General features: G+C 36.1%; 1 protein-coding gene across 1 annotated transcript in view; it reads left to right on the plus strand.

Annotated features, from left to right (window-relative positions):
* LOC103702624 (ABC transporter D family member 1-like) overlaps window positions 1-13,960 on the plus strand; it is a 40,033-nt gene extending 26,073 nt beyond the window's left edge. The window contains exons 15-26 of the mRNA XM_089928669.1: window positions 146-236; window positions 1,499-1,623; window positions 1,782-1,931; window positions 2,051-2,123; window positions 3,230-3,410; window positions 3,501-3,659; window positions 5,450-5,611; window positions 5,687-5,923; window positions 12,838-12,998; window positions 13,093-13,145; window positions 13,237-13,315; window positions 13,412-13,960. Of these exons, the coding sequence (XP_089784795.1) occupies window positions 146-236; window positions 1,499-1,623; window positions 1,782-1,931; window positions 2,051-2,123; window positions 3,230-3,410; window positions 3,501-3,659; window positions 5,450-5,611; window positions 5,687-5,923; window positions 12,838-12,998; window positions 13,093-13,145; window positions 13,237-13,315; window positions 13,412-13,534 (1,594 nt within the window). The 3' untranslated portion in view covers window positions 13,535-13,960. The remainder of the gene's footprint in view (window positions 1-145; window positions 237-1,498; window positions 1,624-1,781; window positions 1,932-2,050; window positions 2,124-3,229; window positions 3,411-3,500; window positions 3,660-5,449; window positions 5,612-5,686; window positions 5,924-12,837; window positions 12,999-13,092; window positions 13,146-13,236; window positions 13,316-13,411) is intronic.
* The last annotated feature ends 2,670 nt before the right edge of the window (window positions 13,961-16,630 follow it).

The raw sequence follows: 16,630 nt of genomic DNA on the forward strand, positions 1-16,630 counted from the left end.
CAAGTAAATGTTTTTCACACTATGTTCAGAAGGTATCCTGCTTCCCACCCAATTTCAATGCCTTGTAGATGTTTTTCAAGAATATCAGTTGCACTGTAATATTAAGCTCTTTTTATTTCAGAGCTGAAATTATATGCATTTTCAGGTACCTGACAGGAAAGCTTGCTCTTGGATGGCGAATCCGCTTGACTCAACATCTTTTGAAGAGCTATTTGAATAGAAATGCTTTTTACAAGGTAACCACTTTTCAAATTGAAGACTTCCTGAGTTCAAATTTATTGTTAAGCTTGGCTTCATGCTAGGTACTTATTGCCAGATCATGGACGTATGACTGATTCTCAGTATGTACCTTTATTGGCAGTGTTTTTTTCCCTTTCCATTCATCAAATGGGTAATGTATTTATAATTCTAAACAAGGATTTAGATCCCTGTCAATACTGTCCATCCTGGAATGGAGTAGTGACTGAGTCCTGGAGGCCTGGAACAGATCTGGGACCCCAAAACCATAGAAGCAGGCTGTAGTAGTCCTGTCCTTGGTACAAACCAGTATCAAGCAGGAAAGGAAGCAAGACCAGCCAGTTAACTCAGGGCCAGAAAAGATGCGGCCAAAAGAACCCTAGCCAGCTTTTTTTATTTTGTCACATGTCCAAAGGTGGAGAGGAGGAAGAGGAAGAAAGAAAGTGAGGAAGAAACTCAGATTTGACACAACACAATAAACCCATCATGTGTTCAAAAGCCTCAGCTGTCCAAAAACAAAGATATAAAGAACCTAAAAAATATTAAAAAGCATTAAACGAATGAAAATGAAAAAAATAAGAAAAAATATTTTTTTAGGCCCCAGTAGGGTAGTAGGATGCCATGGCATACTCAGTGTAAGTGGGCATCCTGGATACCAATATACCATATTGACCCAGGCCCCAACTGGTATAGGGATGGGTCCGGGTGTTAAAACCTTGGTTCTGGGTTTATTCCACGAAGAAATGTTTGAAATAAGCTGAGGTTAAATAGTTGGGAAAAGGCTCGATGTCTATGCTCGTGGTACAAAATTTTTGAATATCAATAGGCCTCTTGTTAGTTCAATGCCAAAGCTGGTCTTCTTTCTGGAAAAACCATCAGGTTTCTTTAAGAAATTATTGGTTTTAGACAAAATTAAATCTTGAATATTTTTAAGTGAAAGTGATCAAAGCAAAATGAAACCATCAGAAACTGCCAACTTGCCTCACATACTATTTTGGGCCAGTTTAGGATGTGGGACAAAATGCTCTGGATACCAAGCTAATCTTTTTGGGCTTTGGAACTGAATTAAAATGAAGAAATTGTTTGTGTTTTCCATATTATTGATAATCAATATTAATTTTATTAGTCTGCAAGTAAAATTTTGTTTCATGAATTAACCATGTCACTTTAACTGATGCAGTTTCTGCAGATTCTCTTTACTTACAAGTTCAACTGATATGGTTGATCTTATTTTTCTGATGTTAACTCCATTATCTTCCAGGTATTCCATGTATCATATAAAGCTATTGATGCAGACCAGAGGATAACACATGACGTGGAAAAGTTGACTGCTGATCTCTCAGGACTTGTCACTGGAATGGTGAAACCTTCTGTTGACATTCTTTGGTAAGTCTTTGCTAGTTTGATCAATGCTTCTCAACTTTCTTTTTCATGGTTCTTGATCTGGTTGAACCTTGATCTAGAAGTTGACTCATGCATATTATTTACTGGACCATCTTTTCTTTCTTATTGTGATTCGTGGAAATGTTGTTGTGATGCTTCAGGTTCACTTGGAGAATGAAGTTGTTGACTGGCCGCAGGGGAGTTGCTATATTGTATGCCTATATGTTGCTGGGATTGGGTTTTCTGAGAACTGTTGCCCCTGAATTTGGTGATCTAGCAAGTCAGGAACAACAGCTTGAGGGAACCTTTAGGTAAGATGATGCATAAAATTGCTATATGCATCTTGCAAAACTACTAGGCCTCTGTGCTTCATTTTTGGGCTTTTTATTTCCACTTATTGAGAAACTAGCACGGCCATGCATCTACCTAGGTTCATGCACTCAAGACTTCGTACACATGCTGAATCTGTTGCCTTCTTTGGTGGTGGTTCACGGGAAAAAGCTGTAAGATTTTTGCTTGCCTTTGGTCATCTATTTACTTATTTGATACCAATATTTCATATTATGGTATATTTGCTATTTATTTTTTTATCATGTGCATGTGTGCCAAATCCTCGATCATTTTAATTGTCTATTAGGAATCATTGTATTAACAAGATCCTATATAGAACACCTAGCACTGAAGTACTGAATTGCAATTTAGCTGAGACACCCCTTTATGATCAGACTGCCAAGATGTCCTGATTATGCTTTATAGCTGATTTATTCCAAGGGGTTCATGTTCTTCTTGTAATGTAACCCATCTTTGATCCTACTTTTTGATTAGCAAAAACCAACATTTTGCATCATCATCCTCCTTGGCCTCCTTGGCAGCTGCGAGTTAAAAGTATGTGCACATCATCGACATTTTTCTTTCTTTCTTTTTTTTGTGTTACGTTGAATCAATACCGATTGTTATGGCTTGATAGACACTGTGGATTTGCTCCTTACAACTTAAGCTTTTGGGGTGAACTAGTTGGTTAACGCACAATCAGAGCTAAGGTAGCTAGATATTGTCCATTCAAGTCCTCTCTAAGTCAATTATTTATTTAGCCCACCTGTTTGCCATCTCGATTCCTTGCTTTTCGACTCATTCTGAATTGTCACAATGACTTGTCTCATCTTTTGTCTCATTTCTCCCTCTATGTACGTGGTTCAGGCTGCATGTGGGAGGGGTTGTTAGGTCCTAATATACATTGTTGAGTGTTGACCCATTCCTTAAAAACTTGAGATTCTGGATCAAGTAACTAGTTAACATTTAGGACTTAGAGAAGTTGCAAAAAAATTGCCATGACATTTTATTAAGAATAAATTTTAGTTGATGTACATAGGGCATACCAACGGAGCCATTTTTTAGTAATATTTCTGTTACATACATACATACATACATACATACATATATATATATATATATATATATATATATATATATATATATATATATATTCTGAATACAGCATTTCACTTATTTAGCTTGAATTTCTGTTTCGTAGTTTTCTACAGTTACATATATTATTATGATCCAGAATTATTATTTTCAGTGCTTTGATGATGTTTTATATTACTAACAGATGGTTGATTCAAGATTCCGGGAGTTGATTAATCATTCTAAGATCTTATTGTGGAAAAAGTGGCTATATGGTGCACTGGATGACTTCATCACAAAACAACTTCCACATAATGTGACATGGGGACTGAGTTTATTATATGCAATGGAGCACAAAGGAGATCTTGCTTCAACATCTACACAAGGTTGGACTAGATAAGCTACATCAATGTTTAATATTTATTGGTTGTTTCCAAATCATTTCCTGATTTTAACAGCTTCTAGAATTATTTCAGGGGAGTTGGCACATGCATTGCGCTTCTTAGCTTTTGTAGTGTCACAAAGCTTTCTGGCATTTGGTGACATTCTTGAGTTGCATAAAAAATTTCTTGAACTTTCTGGTGGCATAAATCGGATTTTTGAACTAGATGAGCTACTTGATGCCACTCAAAGTGGTAAGTTCATTGACTTTTCAATAATTGAACATTCCCCTTATGGGTGTTTGGGATCATTCCTTTGACCTGATATGTTTGCTGTTGCTTTTATATCATCCATAAGTCATTCATGACTGACATTAGAGTGTTTTGGCTGACATACATTATGGTCAAATATTTAGGTTGGGCAAATCCATTAGTTTATCTGTCTCCTAAAGTCTTTTCATGCTCTTTGACCATAAAATCAACAATCACAATTATGGAAACTAACCTGTTCCGGATAGGTAGTGTATTAGTGTGTCTTCTTCCTTGCCCACCATACCTTCAAGGAGACGACCATGAGAGGTCATCTTCCATAATGCCTTGGTGCTCATGGCATCTCGGTGTCATGGAAGCCGCTCACAAGCTATTTGATGAAATGCCTAAGAGGAATAGGATCTTGTGGAATGCTTGAATTCCTATTTGGTGGTTTCCAAACAAAATAATTTGAGATGCAATAATTACGGTTACATGGAGCCAAACAATTAAAATGCAGCTGCATGCTACAATTGTTGCGATTCCACTCGCATAAAACCTACTCGACCTTGGTCTGATAAGCTCCTAGCCCTAGCAACTTTAAAATATCCTAGAAGTATCCAGATCTCATTTTTAATTATAAAAAGTTCAGGATACTTAAATTTCCATACTATATATTTCAGGGAACTATCTGTTGCATATCGCTATTTAATGCATATTAGATACATCCGTGACTACTGTTATGGAAAATACATGCTTCCTAGTTAATAAAGAAATGTGATATAAACTTATATCTGTTCGTAATGAATAACTTAGCAAGGTCCATAAAACCAGTACCGGGAATCGGACTAATATGTTACCAGTTTGTACAATATGGTACGGCAGACACCCTATACCGACATAGGCTCCCAACAGTTTCTTCTCACTCCTAGTAATGGAACAGCTTGAAACCGGGCAGTACGGGTTGGTAGTGGATGGCACAAGGCAGTTTTGTTTGGTTTAGATTGGTACAGACCGATTCAATTCATATACTGAACAAACCTTGGTACCTTACTGATGGGCTTGCTTTCATAGTATTTTTATAGCTTCAGGATCTAAGGATTACACTTTTGCCATCTTTGTGTGCCCTACACCGTGTGAGGTTCATCCTTATGCTCCTAGCTGGAGCATACCATAAACATGCGCTATGATATCATTACAAATAAAGTGCTAGGAGAGAAGATAGAGATCACAAAACTTGTTGTTGAATCAACCCATCTGAAATTGCAAGAAGAAAAATTGTGAGGCTGATAAAAGGTTGTTTTAGTAGGATGTGATCTTCCATTCTATTCTTTAACTTGGGTTACTTGTAAGATTTTCCTGAACGTCATGCAATAAATGCTTCAAAACCTTAATAAAAGGGACTGAAGGAATGGATGCTTCAAGTTGGTGGTCGGTTAAGATATCATATGCAAATAGTCTTACCCTTCAAACTTCGCTTTCTTTGTCGGTTAAGATATCATATGCAAATAGCCTTACACTTCAAACTTTGCTTTCTGTTGCTTTCTTCAAATTTTCTTTTTAATCACTATTTTATCAGCAGCTTATGTGATTATCTGCTTTGATCTTTTCACAGTCAAGAATACCTGGTCTCTGCTCATATGTATGCTTTGCTTAGTGTGCTTATGTTGGAGTTTCATTGTGGAAATTTGTCATCTAATGTTGTTTTTCTTGATACTAGTTTACTATTTGATTCTTGAAAACAAATGTTAGGCTCTTTTGTTAACCCATGGAACTGTCAATTATTGAACATGCAGAGGTTCTTACATCAGATGCTTCTGCATCTACTAAAATAGATGATATTCCTACTCAAGATACCATATCTTTCTCTAAGGTTGATATTATCACCCCCGGACAGAAACTGCTGGCTAGAAAGCTGACATATGAAGTTGCACAAGGGAAAAGCCTCCTTGTAACTGGTAAGGAAAATTTTTCAGTTTAATCCTATCATGTTCTTGATAATCTTTCTCATAATTTTTTTTCCCTTTTTGAAGGACCTAATGGTAGCGGGAAGAGTTCCATATTCAGAGTGTTGCGAGGTTTATGGCCCATTGTGTCTGGAAGACTTATCAATCCCTGCCAGTGTATCAATGAGGAATTGGTATCAGAATGTGGTTTATTTTATGTCCCCCAGCGGCCATATGCCTGCCTGGGGACCCTGAGGGATCAGATTATCTACCCTCTTTCTTGTGAGGAAGCAGAGCAGAGGATGATCTCACTGTTTGGAGCAGGTGAGTTACCAAATCAATTATCTTATTTATATTTCTTACTTTTCTTTAAAATAATTGAATGTATTTCTTTGCTTGAACCCTCTAACTTACTATTGACATCGCAAATCTGTAAAGTTTCATCCTATCAACAGGGAAAGAAACCGTAACCATAACAATCAAGCTTTTTTCAACTATTTGGGGTTGGCTCTATGGACCCTCATCTTCCAAGTGTTCTTATTTAGCATTACCGCTGACCATAACATTCATGAGCATCAAATTTGGATCTTTTTCATATCTTGACATGATATTCACTACAGGCTGTCAACATAACAATCAACCCTGCGCCTTTTCATCTGAGCTTTGGACTGGTGTTATCTGTAAGGAAGGAAACAACATGCATGCATACGTACATATTCTTTAGTAACCAAACTGCGTGGAGACTATTAATGGCTTCCAGTCTATGAACACGTCTTTTGTTTTCTCACGTTTTACACCTGGGGATTGTTAAGCTATCTTTTAACTTCCTTGCCCCTTCACCAAAATTTGAGCCCCATCTAATGAAAACCTCATATATTTACTACTTACCCCTACATATCATATTATCGCCTCACTTTGTCTTTGACTGTCAAACTCCTAAACTTCCTGTAATCAGCTAATCTTTAATGCTAACTTTATTTTAGCATACATCCACATGAATTTAATCTAGTATATGCTATACTAAATGCTGCATAATGAAGAATCAAAATGTTATGGGCATTATATATCTTACCAAATTTTACTTTAGGAATCCTCTTAGTTTAGATATATGTTTTGTTGTTGATAGAAAGATATTTACAAAATATAAATAAATTTTCACAATGTAGTAAGATTTCTGCGACATTATCTAAAACATTGTTTAAGGAAGCAGTAGGGACTAGGAAGAAAAGATGGATCTGGCTGGTAATGTTTGCCTTGATTTATCATACTATATAAGCACGAATTATAATGTTTGGTCCTATGAATTGGTTGACATGGGTGCAATTGTGGCAATATGACAATGGTATAAGAGTCAATTTATGGTAGGACTCAAATAAATTCAAGTTTGGCATTATGACAAACAGGTATCAAGACAAAAATGTCTGAATTCTTAATACTATGAAGAGATATATCTATAAATGTAAATGCATGTTTATGTATGACAATTAAATCTGTATGCTTTTAGCTGCATGTCTATATATGGTTTGTTGCCAGATTGATTGTTGCCAGATTGATGTTTACGTACAGCAAATAAATTTAAAACTAGTTCTCCGTATCATCTTAGAGGAGAAGTGTTATTTAAACTTGAAACTTATCTATGATTAGATAATATGATTATCTAATAACTCCAAACCTCCAAAAATAAGTCCACATCAAAACTAACATCATGATCATAATCATGATCATCAGAAGCATCACTTCACAAGCACCACTTGGAACTGATTTAACTATGACTATTATGTCTCAATGATGTTTATATACAGACATGGAACACATCAGACAAGTTTTCGATACGGTGCCATCATCAAAGATATTGATTAATACACTACTACACAGGGATAGGTACAGAATGTTAATGAAATCCATTTGGTTCCAAGAAGTTGGAAGACAATTTCATTATGGAATGATAAGAACTTGTGCATGAATAAACATAGAATAAATATAATGAAGAAGCTATGTCCATAACTTGTGGATCGGTTATATGAGTATAAATATTTCTTCAGCATCTATTTATACTCCACGTTAGATACTTGTATTTCTAATTAAAGCCATAACCTTTTTTCATTGTAAGCATGCATGCATTTATCATAACAACAAACATTAGTCTGCCTTGTTCAGAGCTACTTTTTTTTCCCATGTATGTCATCCAACGTCTGCTAGTCTTCATCTTCTTTCCTTACCCTTCCCCATAACTTAAATCTCTTTTGCTTTTTTCCAGTTATATCGCCAAAATTTTGAATTTGAACACTTTCTTGTTTAAAAATAGAATTTCATCACTTAATTATTGATTTCCTAAACTTGTAAAGTTTAGTACCTGTTTCGAACTATGACATTGCCTTGTTTAATTATTGAAACCCACCTCCATTTCCAGTTCCAATCCCGAATAAGAAAGGTGGAGGCGAGGTCTGCCGTACCGGTACTGTCCTGAACCGATACCGGATCAACGTGGAATTCGGTATCGGAAGCTTATCGTTGGAGAACCGGTACGGGCCGGTACGGTACTGGTATGGAACCGGTACGGGCCGGTATGGGACCGGTATCATACCGGTCCAAGCTGCCACCGGTACGCCGACTGGTACTGGTACGGCGGACCTTGGGTGGAGGATTGTCATTACGTTGACAGCCAGTTGTAAAAATATGTAAACAACTATGAAATGAATCCAATTTTGATGTCCATGTGAAATACTAGAATGTCCCCTATTCTATGCAACGGGCCACAACCTGACCCGATTGTGGTGAGAAGTGGGCACAGGTTGGCTAGATAATTGCTTGTAAGCAATGTGCTACAGCATAATCTGGTTGTAGCGACCAATGAGCAAGAGTTGGTTAAGTCGTCTTGCAAGCGACATGCTACAATGTTACCTAGTTGTAGTGATAAATGAGCAAGGCTTATTCAGGATTTGGGAGTCTTCTAGCAGTAACCTAGTATAGTGGTTGCTAGATAGAGTATTAAAGAGACAAAAGGAATTATATCATGCAAGGAAAAATTAGATTTTCTACTTGGAATGTTAGTGCGTTAAATGGAAAAAGTAGATAATTAGTGGCTATGATGACATGTAGAAGAATCAATATTTTTAATTATAAAAAAAAACTAATAAGATTGAGGATGGGTATAAACTATTATATAGGTAAGGATGATAATAGAGTAGAAATAGGAGTGGATAAGGGCATGGCAAAAAAATTGTACATGTAAATAAGATAAGTAATAGATTAATAGCTATTAATATTACTTTTAGATGAGGAGATTATTAATGTAATTAGTTCTTATCATCACAAGTAGGCTTAGGGGAGAGGGTTAACCAACAATTTGGGAAGAAATGGATGGATTAATGCAAATTATTCCTGAAGGAGAAAGGATGATTAGAGGTGGTGATCTAAATAGGCATGTCAGGAAGAATAATATAGGATATGAAAGAGTGCATGGCAAATTTGATTCTAGAGTTAAAAATTTAATGCATGATCTAGTTCTTGAAACTATAATAGCTTATGATTTAACAATTGCAAATACGTATTTTAAGGAGAGAGATGAGCATTTTGTAACCTTTAAGAGCAGACTAAATTTACGACAAATAGATTACTTTTTAATTAAGAGAAGACAAAAATCAACATGTAAGGATTGTAAGGTGATACTAGGAGGGAGTTTACTACTAGTTTTAAATGTGTATACTAAGTGCAAGAAGAAAGGAAAAGAAATTAGTAAATATCCAAACATAAGGTGACGAAATTTAAAAGAGGAAAATTTTATAGCTTTCATGAATACATTGATATGTTATATTATATAATATCAAATTTTGTTATATTATTATGCTATAGTATACAATATTATATTACTATATTATAATAATATTATAATACATTACAATAATATTATACTATATCATATATTATATATTAATATGTATTATATTTTATTATGCTCTGTTGTATAATACTATGCAATATCTTTTATGGTCATTTTGTCATACCAAAAGTATTTTTTCAGTTTGTTTACCAAACAAATATTAAAGTTCCATAGTATTTTAGAAATGTAGTTACCAAACAGCAAATAGCTTTTTATAAAAGCTCTACTTCAAAAAGCTGTACTTCTAAAAGCTCTACTGCCAACAGCTCTGCCAAACGGGGCCTGAATCATTAAAGGAGAGAAACTAGAATTCAAGAACTGAGCCATACAAAATATCGGACAAAAAGACTAATTGTATTAAGAGGGCAGCTAAAGATATTTTAGGAGAGACAAAAAAAAATATACACATAAAGAAACTTAGGTAATTAAAACAAAAATGATTTGCTTTAAAGAATGTCAAAAATAAAAGATATTGAAAATTTCATAAAATATAAGGGAGCTATAAAAGATGCAAAAGGGGTAGTAAATAAGGCTAAATATGTAGCATGTGATAATTTATATGATAGATTGAGGTCAAAATAAGGTGATAAAGAAATTTATAAAATAGCTAAAGATAAAGAAAAAACTAGAGATATTGATCTAGGTAGATATATCAAAGGTAAGGATAATAGGATGACAGAAATTAAACAAAAATGGAGGCATTATTTTGAAAAATTGTTAAATGTGGATTCTACTAAAAAAATCTTTATTGAAATTATACAATCTGGGAGAAGTCAAGGTTCTATTTGTATAATTCATAAAAACGAAGTGGAGATAGCTTTGAAAAGAATGCCAAATGGTAAGATATTAGGACTAGATGAAATATCTATTGAGGTTCGAAAAATTATGGGAGATATTAAATTAAATTGGTTTACTAACTTATTTAACGAAATTATGAAAATTAATAAAATGCTAGATGACTAGAGAAGTATTTAGTATTTGTCGATAAGAATAAATATGATGTATCAAACTGTCCTAATTGTCATGGAATTAAGTTTATAAGTCACTCTGCGAGATTGTGGGAAAGGGTAATTGAACAAAGATTGACAAAAATGAAAATTATTTCAGATAACTAATTTGGATTTGTGCTTGAAAGATCAATAATGGATGCTATCTTTACATAGATATTTGTAGAAAAATATAGAGAAAAGGGAAATTGTATATATGGTCTTTATTGACTTGAGAAAGCTTATGATAGGATACCAAGAAAAGTGATTTGGAGGGTTGTAAGAATGAAATGTTTTTTAAGTGGTACATTGAAATAATTGAGGATATGTATGTTGGGGCATTAACAAGTGTTAGGAGTTGCTTTGGTACAAGTATTTTTCTAGTCACAATAGGCTTACATCACAGATCAGCAATAAGCCTATGCCTATTTATTTTAATTATGGATGAACTGCAATGTACTGAGGTGTATGGATGATATAGTAATTGATTGATGAAAAGAAAATAATATTAAATACTAAATTAGAATTATGGAAGAAAACTTTAGAGGATAAGGGTTTAAAAATTAGCAGAACGAAGATAGAATATAATGAATGCAAATTTAATGATAATGGAAATGAAGACATAATATCAACTAAGATTGATTGACAAAAGATACAACAAAGTAACCAATCTCTTTATTCAGGATTTATTATACAAAATAATGGGGAGATAGATGAAGATATATGTAATAGACCTGGTTGGATGAAGTGGACAGGTGCATTTAGAATGTTATGTGATGGGTAAATACCTTGGAGACTTAAGCAAGATATTTATATAACAATACCAAAACCTACAATGTTGTATGGCTCAAAGTGTTAGGCAATAAAAAAAGTACATGAAAACAAATAAAGTATGGGAGAAATGAGAATGTTAAAATAGATGTGTGGTAAAACTAGGAAGGATGATTAAGAAATGAATTTATTAGAGGAGCTGTAGGAGTTGCACAAATTAAGGACAAAGTGATGGAAAACCAATTGAGATGGTCCGGACATGGATGGAGAAAAGAAGGTTGTGAGAAAAGAAGAGGAAGATCTAAATTAACATGGATGGAGGTTGCAAGGCAGAATATGGGGAAACTTGGGATATATCAGAGGCAACCCTAGATAGGAAAACTTGGTGAATAAGGATCCATAAAACTAACCCCAAATAGCTGGGAAAAGGCTTAGATTTTTGTTGTGACATTACCTTACCACAATCAACCTTATCATTCTTGTCTCTGAAAATTCATCTTTTGTTTGGACCCCTTTAGGGGAAAAAGTGAATCTCATATCTCTATCCATAGTGTGTTCACGATGTTTTATCATTCTGAGTCTCAGGTAGTGATGATAAAAGTTGTCTGAAGTCTGAACAATGGCCTCCTCTTCAGCCACTCCACCCAACTCTTATAAGTGTTTATGACTTCATCTTTTTGAATGAAAGGACACAAAATAGTCTAGATTCTTGGAAGTTTGCTTTTAGATGTAATTGAGGCATCATTTTCCTTTGCATTCCTACTAAAATTGCATTGTTTTAATTTTTCTGAATTTAAGTCTCTTATAGACCCAATGTTTCCTTCATCATTCAAGTGTAGAATTCACCCCTTTTTGTGTATTTTGTGTGTGCGCGTCTATATATTCAAAACCTAGTGATTTTAAATCTTCCCATGTTTTAAAATGTGTAGATTATAATGTGTAAAGTTGATTTTCAATTTATGTACCCTATCATGTATTTTACCACAAAAGTGCAGTTGATATCATTTATTTTTGTACCAACTTGATGATTAGGTTAGAGTCCACGAGAACACATGAATTTCTAGTCTCTAGGTTTTTTTTATACTCTAGATCATGTTCAATGGTTTTGATCTTGAATTTGGATGTCCTATCTTTCATTTTGAAGGACCATCTAAACTATCCTCTCTAGAGTATATTAGCATTACTCATTTATATATTTGTATGTGTGTAACGTGGTTGTGCATGTGTAGCATCTGCATATTGCACAAAGCAAGGGAATGTACTTTGATCTGGTATTTTATTTCATATCTATTCTTACTGTCAAATCTCAAATTTTCTTATTGCCCTTCATTCTTCTAGTTCAGTGTTCAACCAACTTTTATTTTCCTACATAGTTTCAGATTTAGCATCTGAACGTGGCATGCAGCAAGGGGACTTACTTGGATCTAGTATTTTATTTCATATCTATTCTCACTGTCAATCACAAATTTTCTCATTATCCTTCATTTTTCCACTTCAGTATTCGACCAATTTTCATTTTTCGATGTAGTTTCAGATTCATTTTGTCATTGATTTATTTCGCCTTGTTATGGAAAGAATTTCAAGGAACTCATGATGCATAGGTGACAACTCTAATGCCGCTCGTCTTCTGGATGCTCGCTTGAGGTCTATTCTAGAAAATATTCGTCTAGTTTATCTTCTTGAAAGAGAGGAGCAAGGTTGGGATGCTAGTCCAAACTGGGAGGACATTCTCTCTCTTGGAGAACAACAACGACTTGGCATGGTGAGATAAGGAAACCTCGTTCTAATTATCTTAGTCCATTCTTTTTAATGTTGTAATCCTGTTCCTAATACGGCAGTGTTCTGATGGCTTCCAGGCACGCCTGTTCTTTCACCACCCTAAATTTGGCATCCTAGATGAGTGCACGAAGTATGTGTTCCAATGAACTCTTGTGTTACTCTGTTGTTGAGAGATCTGGATTAATATTGCCTAAGGGTCTTGTACTTTTTTCTTATCACAGTGCAACCAGTGTTGATGTTGAAGAACACTTGTACAGACTTGCAAGGGAAATGGGTATTACAGTCATTACATCCTCCCAAGTAAGCACAGAATACATCTATATCTACTCCCTTTTACAGAGCTCTGTCACATTTCCTCGACCATTTGTTTTGATTGAACACATCTCACATTTTCAGCGGCCTGCCTTGATACCATTTCATGCGATGGAGTTGCGACTTATCGATGGTGAAGGCAAATGGAAGTTGTGCTCAATAAATCAATTACCAAGCTCAAATCATCCTCCACCATTTACATCATAGTTGTGATTATTTCTCTCATTGGCTACAATTACAGTCAGTTTTGCAACAAACAATATGCTAAAGACATTGGCGCATTATGCCACTGGTATCTTGTACAATAATTTTGGACCTCACCGAGAGATTGGAGAACTGCAGTTGACGCAGGTAGCCACTTTAGTCTTGCGGGTCCTCAAGGTGGGGAAGAGGACCGAACGAAATCCAGGGAATTTTTTCTTTTCCAGGGTGACAGATGGCAAGGATTGTTAGGTTTAGAATTGTAACACAAAAGGCAATGGCAGAAAACTGAGGAGCATGCTCTGTAATTTCAATAGAAAGTAAAGGATGCTTTCTGAAAGTGTATACAAAGAAAATTTGTTGTACATACATGCAAGCTGCATACATGGAAAACCAGTATCTCATGCAATGAATTTTTATTTTTTGTTTAAATTTGTGTTGAATAACAAGGGTTGCAACACTATCTATTGTAGGCTATGATATGAATTCCCAGGCTCCTTGAATTTTGGATATGAAAGTTTCCTAATTGAAATTGATATCTGGAAATTTTTTTATTCTAAGTAGTTGGATTTCTTCGGAGCCTGCTGCTTATATTTTGTCAGTTCTCTTATACTGAAGGTGAAAAATTGGCATCATCTGCTTCTGATGTACTATGGAGCAGTGTATCTGCTGTCCATCATCTCTATATGGTCGGAGGTGGTTATTTTTCATACCAAAGTTTCAGGATGTGATAATATTAGTCGGGGTGGCTGCTACGCGTCAGATCAAAAAAATTTCAATCCAAACTCGATCCTGTTTATTAAATAGGCCAAAAATCCAAAATAAAATTGACCATTTTATTAATTAAATAATCTTATCCAATTTGCATCTGTTTATTAAATATATTTAATCAGGTTAATTATATCTTTAATTAGTTAAATGAGTTTTAATAGGTTAAAGGGTTGGATCAGGATCCAATCCAATTATTAAACTGGCAAAATGGCTCAAACATGTTAGAACGTGACCTTTTTAATAATTGGATCTAAGCAGATTGACTCATTTATGATCCGATTTCATTTATACCAGACCTGAGCCTACTTAAAGTGGGTTGTGTCACGCCCCGGACCCGGATCCGTGACACGGCCGTGCTATTGCCGACTATCGCCTACAGTAGCACGCAGCCTCATACAGGGGTAACAGGTAGCCAAAAGGATTCAAACTTATATATATATATATTAAAAGTTTTGCAGTACAACCTTCAAGTTTGAAACCAAAAATACAGAACTTCTAGGCTATTCATATGTACAGAAGTATATAAGCTTCTCCAAAAATACGAAGCTCTGTAACAAAATAAAAACATGTCTGATGGCGATCACTGGTGAGGATCTGAAAGAAAACGAAACATAAACAGATGTGAGCTACACGGCTCAGTAAGTAATCCTGCATAATCCTACCGGATCAACCAATAGACTAAACATGTAAATCAGGGTTTTGAGAAGCTGACATGCATGTTTATCTAATAATCATCCTGGCATAATAAGTATGCAATTTAAACAAAGCAGTAGTGCAAATCACAAAATTTTCATAAAATATGCATATGAAACCGTGCCCCGGCATGCCGTGGTCCATTCTCTCGGATGCTACTGCGAAGTCAGACTCGACCACTGGCGGGGCCAGCTCAGTTACTATTCAGCCACTGGCGGGGCAGCTCAGTTACTATTCAGCCACTGGCGGGGCAGGCCCAATTCCAATTCAGCCACTGGCGGGGCAGGCTCAGTTACTATTCAGCCACTGGCGGGGCAGCTCAGTTACTATTCAGCCACTGGCGGCTCAGTCATTCTCAGTAGCATCTTTGAGCCCATTATAGTGCCTCTGGGGCTAGCTAAGACTTTATAAACTTACATGCATGATTAAAATATCAATATCATCAGGTTGCATACATAGCCATAGCTTCTGGGATCATGCAAGTTACTTATGCATTGTAACATATCATGCATGAAACATATGTACTTAAAATAAATGCTTAGGAAAACATTAATAACATGACATGATCTATAATAGGATTAGAACAGGTTACTTACAGTGATTCGCCTTTCTCCTAGGTCTCCTGCGTCCTGGTGACGTGTCCTAAGTCACCTACAATCATGTCATAATAACAATATATTATTTCCTTTTCTATCTGAAATTTAGCCCAAGCCTAATTCCTCTGTATTGGGGTCTTGGCTGGGCTCATAAGTCTTAATTGGCCTTCCGATTGGCCACTAAGCTTAATTCCCAGCTTAATTGGGTTTAATTTCGGGTTTAGGGTCACTGTGACCCGTTTGGGCCTGAGTCAGGGTCAATCCGGGATCAATTTGGCCCCCAAATTAATTACATTGGCTTAAATTGGGCTTTAATTTTGGTTTAATTTATAGTCTGGCTTGTCCAGATTTAGCCCAATTTGATTGGGCTCGGGTTTAGTCAAATTTGGCTAAACCCTTTCCCTTTTTTTTTTTTTTTCTTTTTCTTTTTCTTTTTCTTTTTCTTTTTCTTTTTCTTTTTCTTTGGGCTTAACGGGTTGCGGGTTCGGATTCGGATCCGACCCGCGAACCCGTTATCGGGTTCTTTCTCCCCCCTTCCAGAGGCTTCCGCCTCTTCACCTTCTTTGTCTCTACCGAAGCCCATGCTTCCGGCCCTCTTCTCCGGCTCCCCTTCTTCTCCTCCGGCCAGATCTGTGGCCTTCTTCTTCTCCGCCGGCCGGATCTACCGCCTCCTCCTCCTTCCGACCTTCACCGAACCCTCCCCGGCCAGATCTACCAGCCCGGAGTGGTGTTTCCCCTTCGGGGCGGCGACGGTGGGAGGCCGGCCCTTTCCCTCTCCTTCGAAGTGGTGCCGGAGGAGAGGAGAAGAGCCGGGAGGTGGGATCGAGGCCGATCTCCTTCGGGAGAACTTCTCCGGCTCCGACCACGGCGAGGTAAGGCCGTGGTCCGCGGTAAGTATCCCCCTCTTCTTCTTTTTTTTTTTTTTTTTTTTTTTCTTTTCCTTGTTCTTCTTCCTCTTCCGTTTTCTTCTCTTTTTTTTTTTTTTCTTTTTTTTTTTTTGTGGGAGTCTCGCCACCACCTCTCGGCCGGCGGAGAGGTGGGG

This window comes from Phoenix dactylifera, chromosome 2 (assembly GCF_051530095.1).
Source record: "Phoenix dactylifera cultivar Ajwa chromosome 2, Ajwa_hap1_PhDact_Kaust_v1.1, whole genome shotgun sequence".
In the NCBI taxonomy this organism is placed as follows: domain Eukaryota; kingdom Viridiplantae; phylum Streptophyta; class Magnoliopsida; order Arecales; family Arecaceae; genus Phoenix; species Phoenix dactylifera.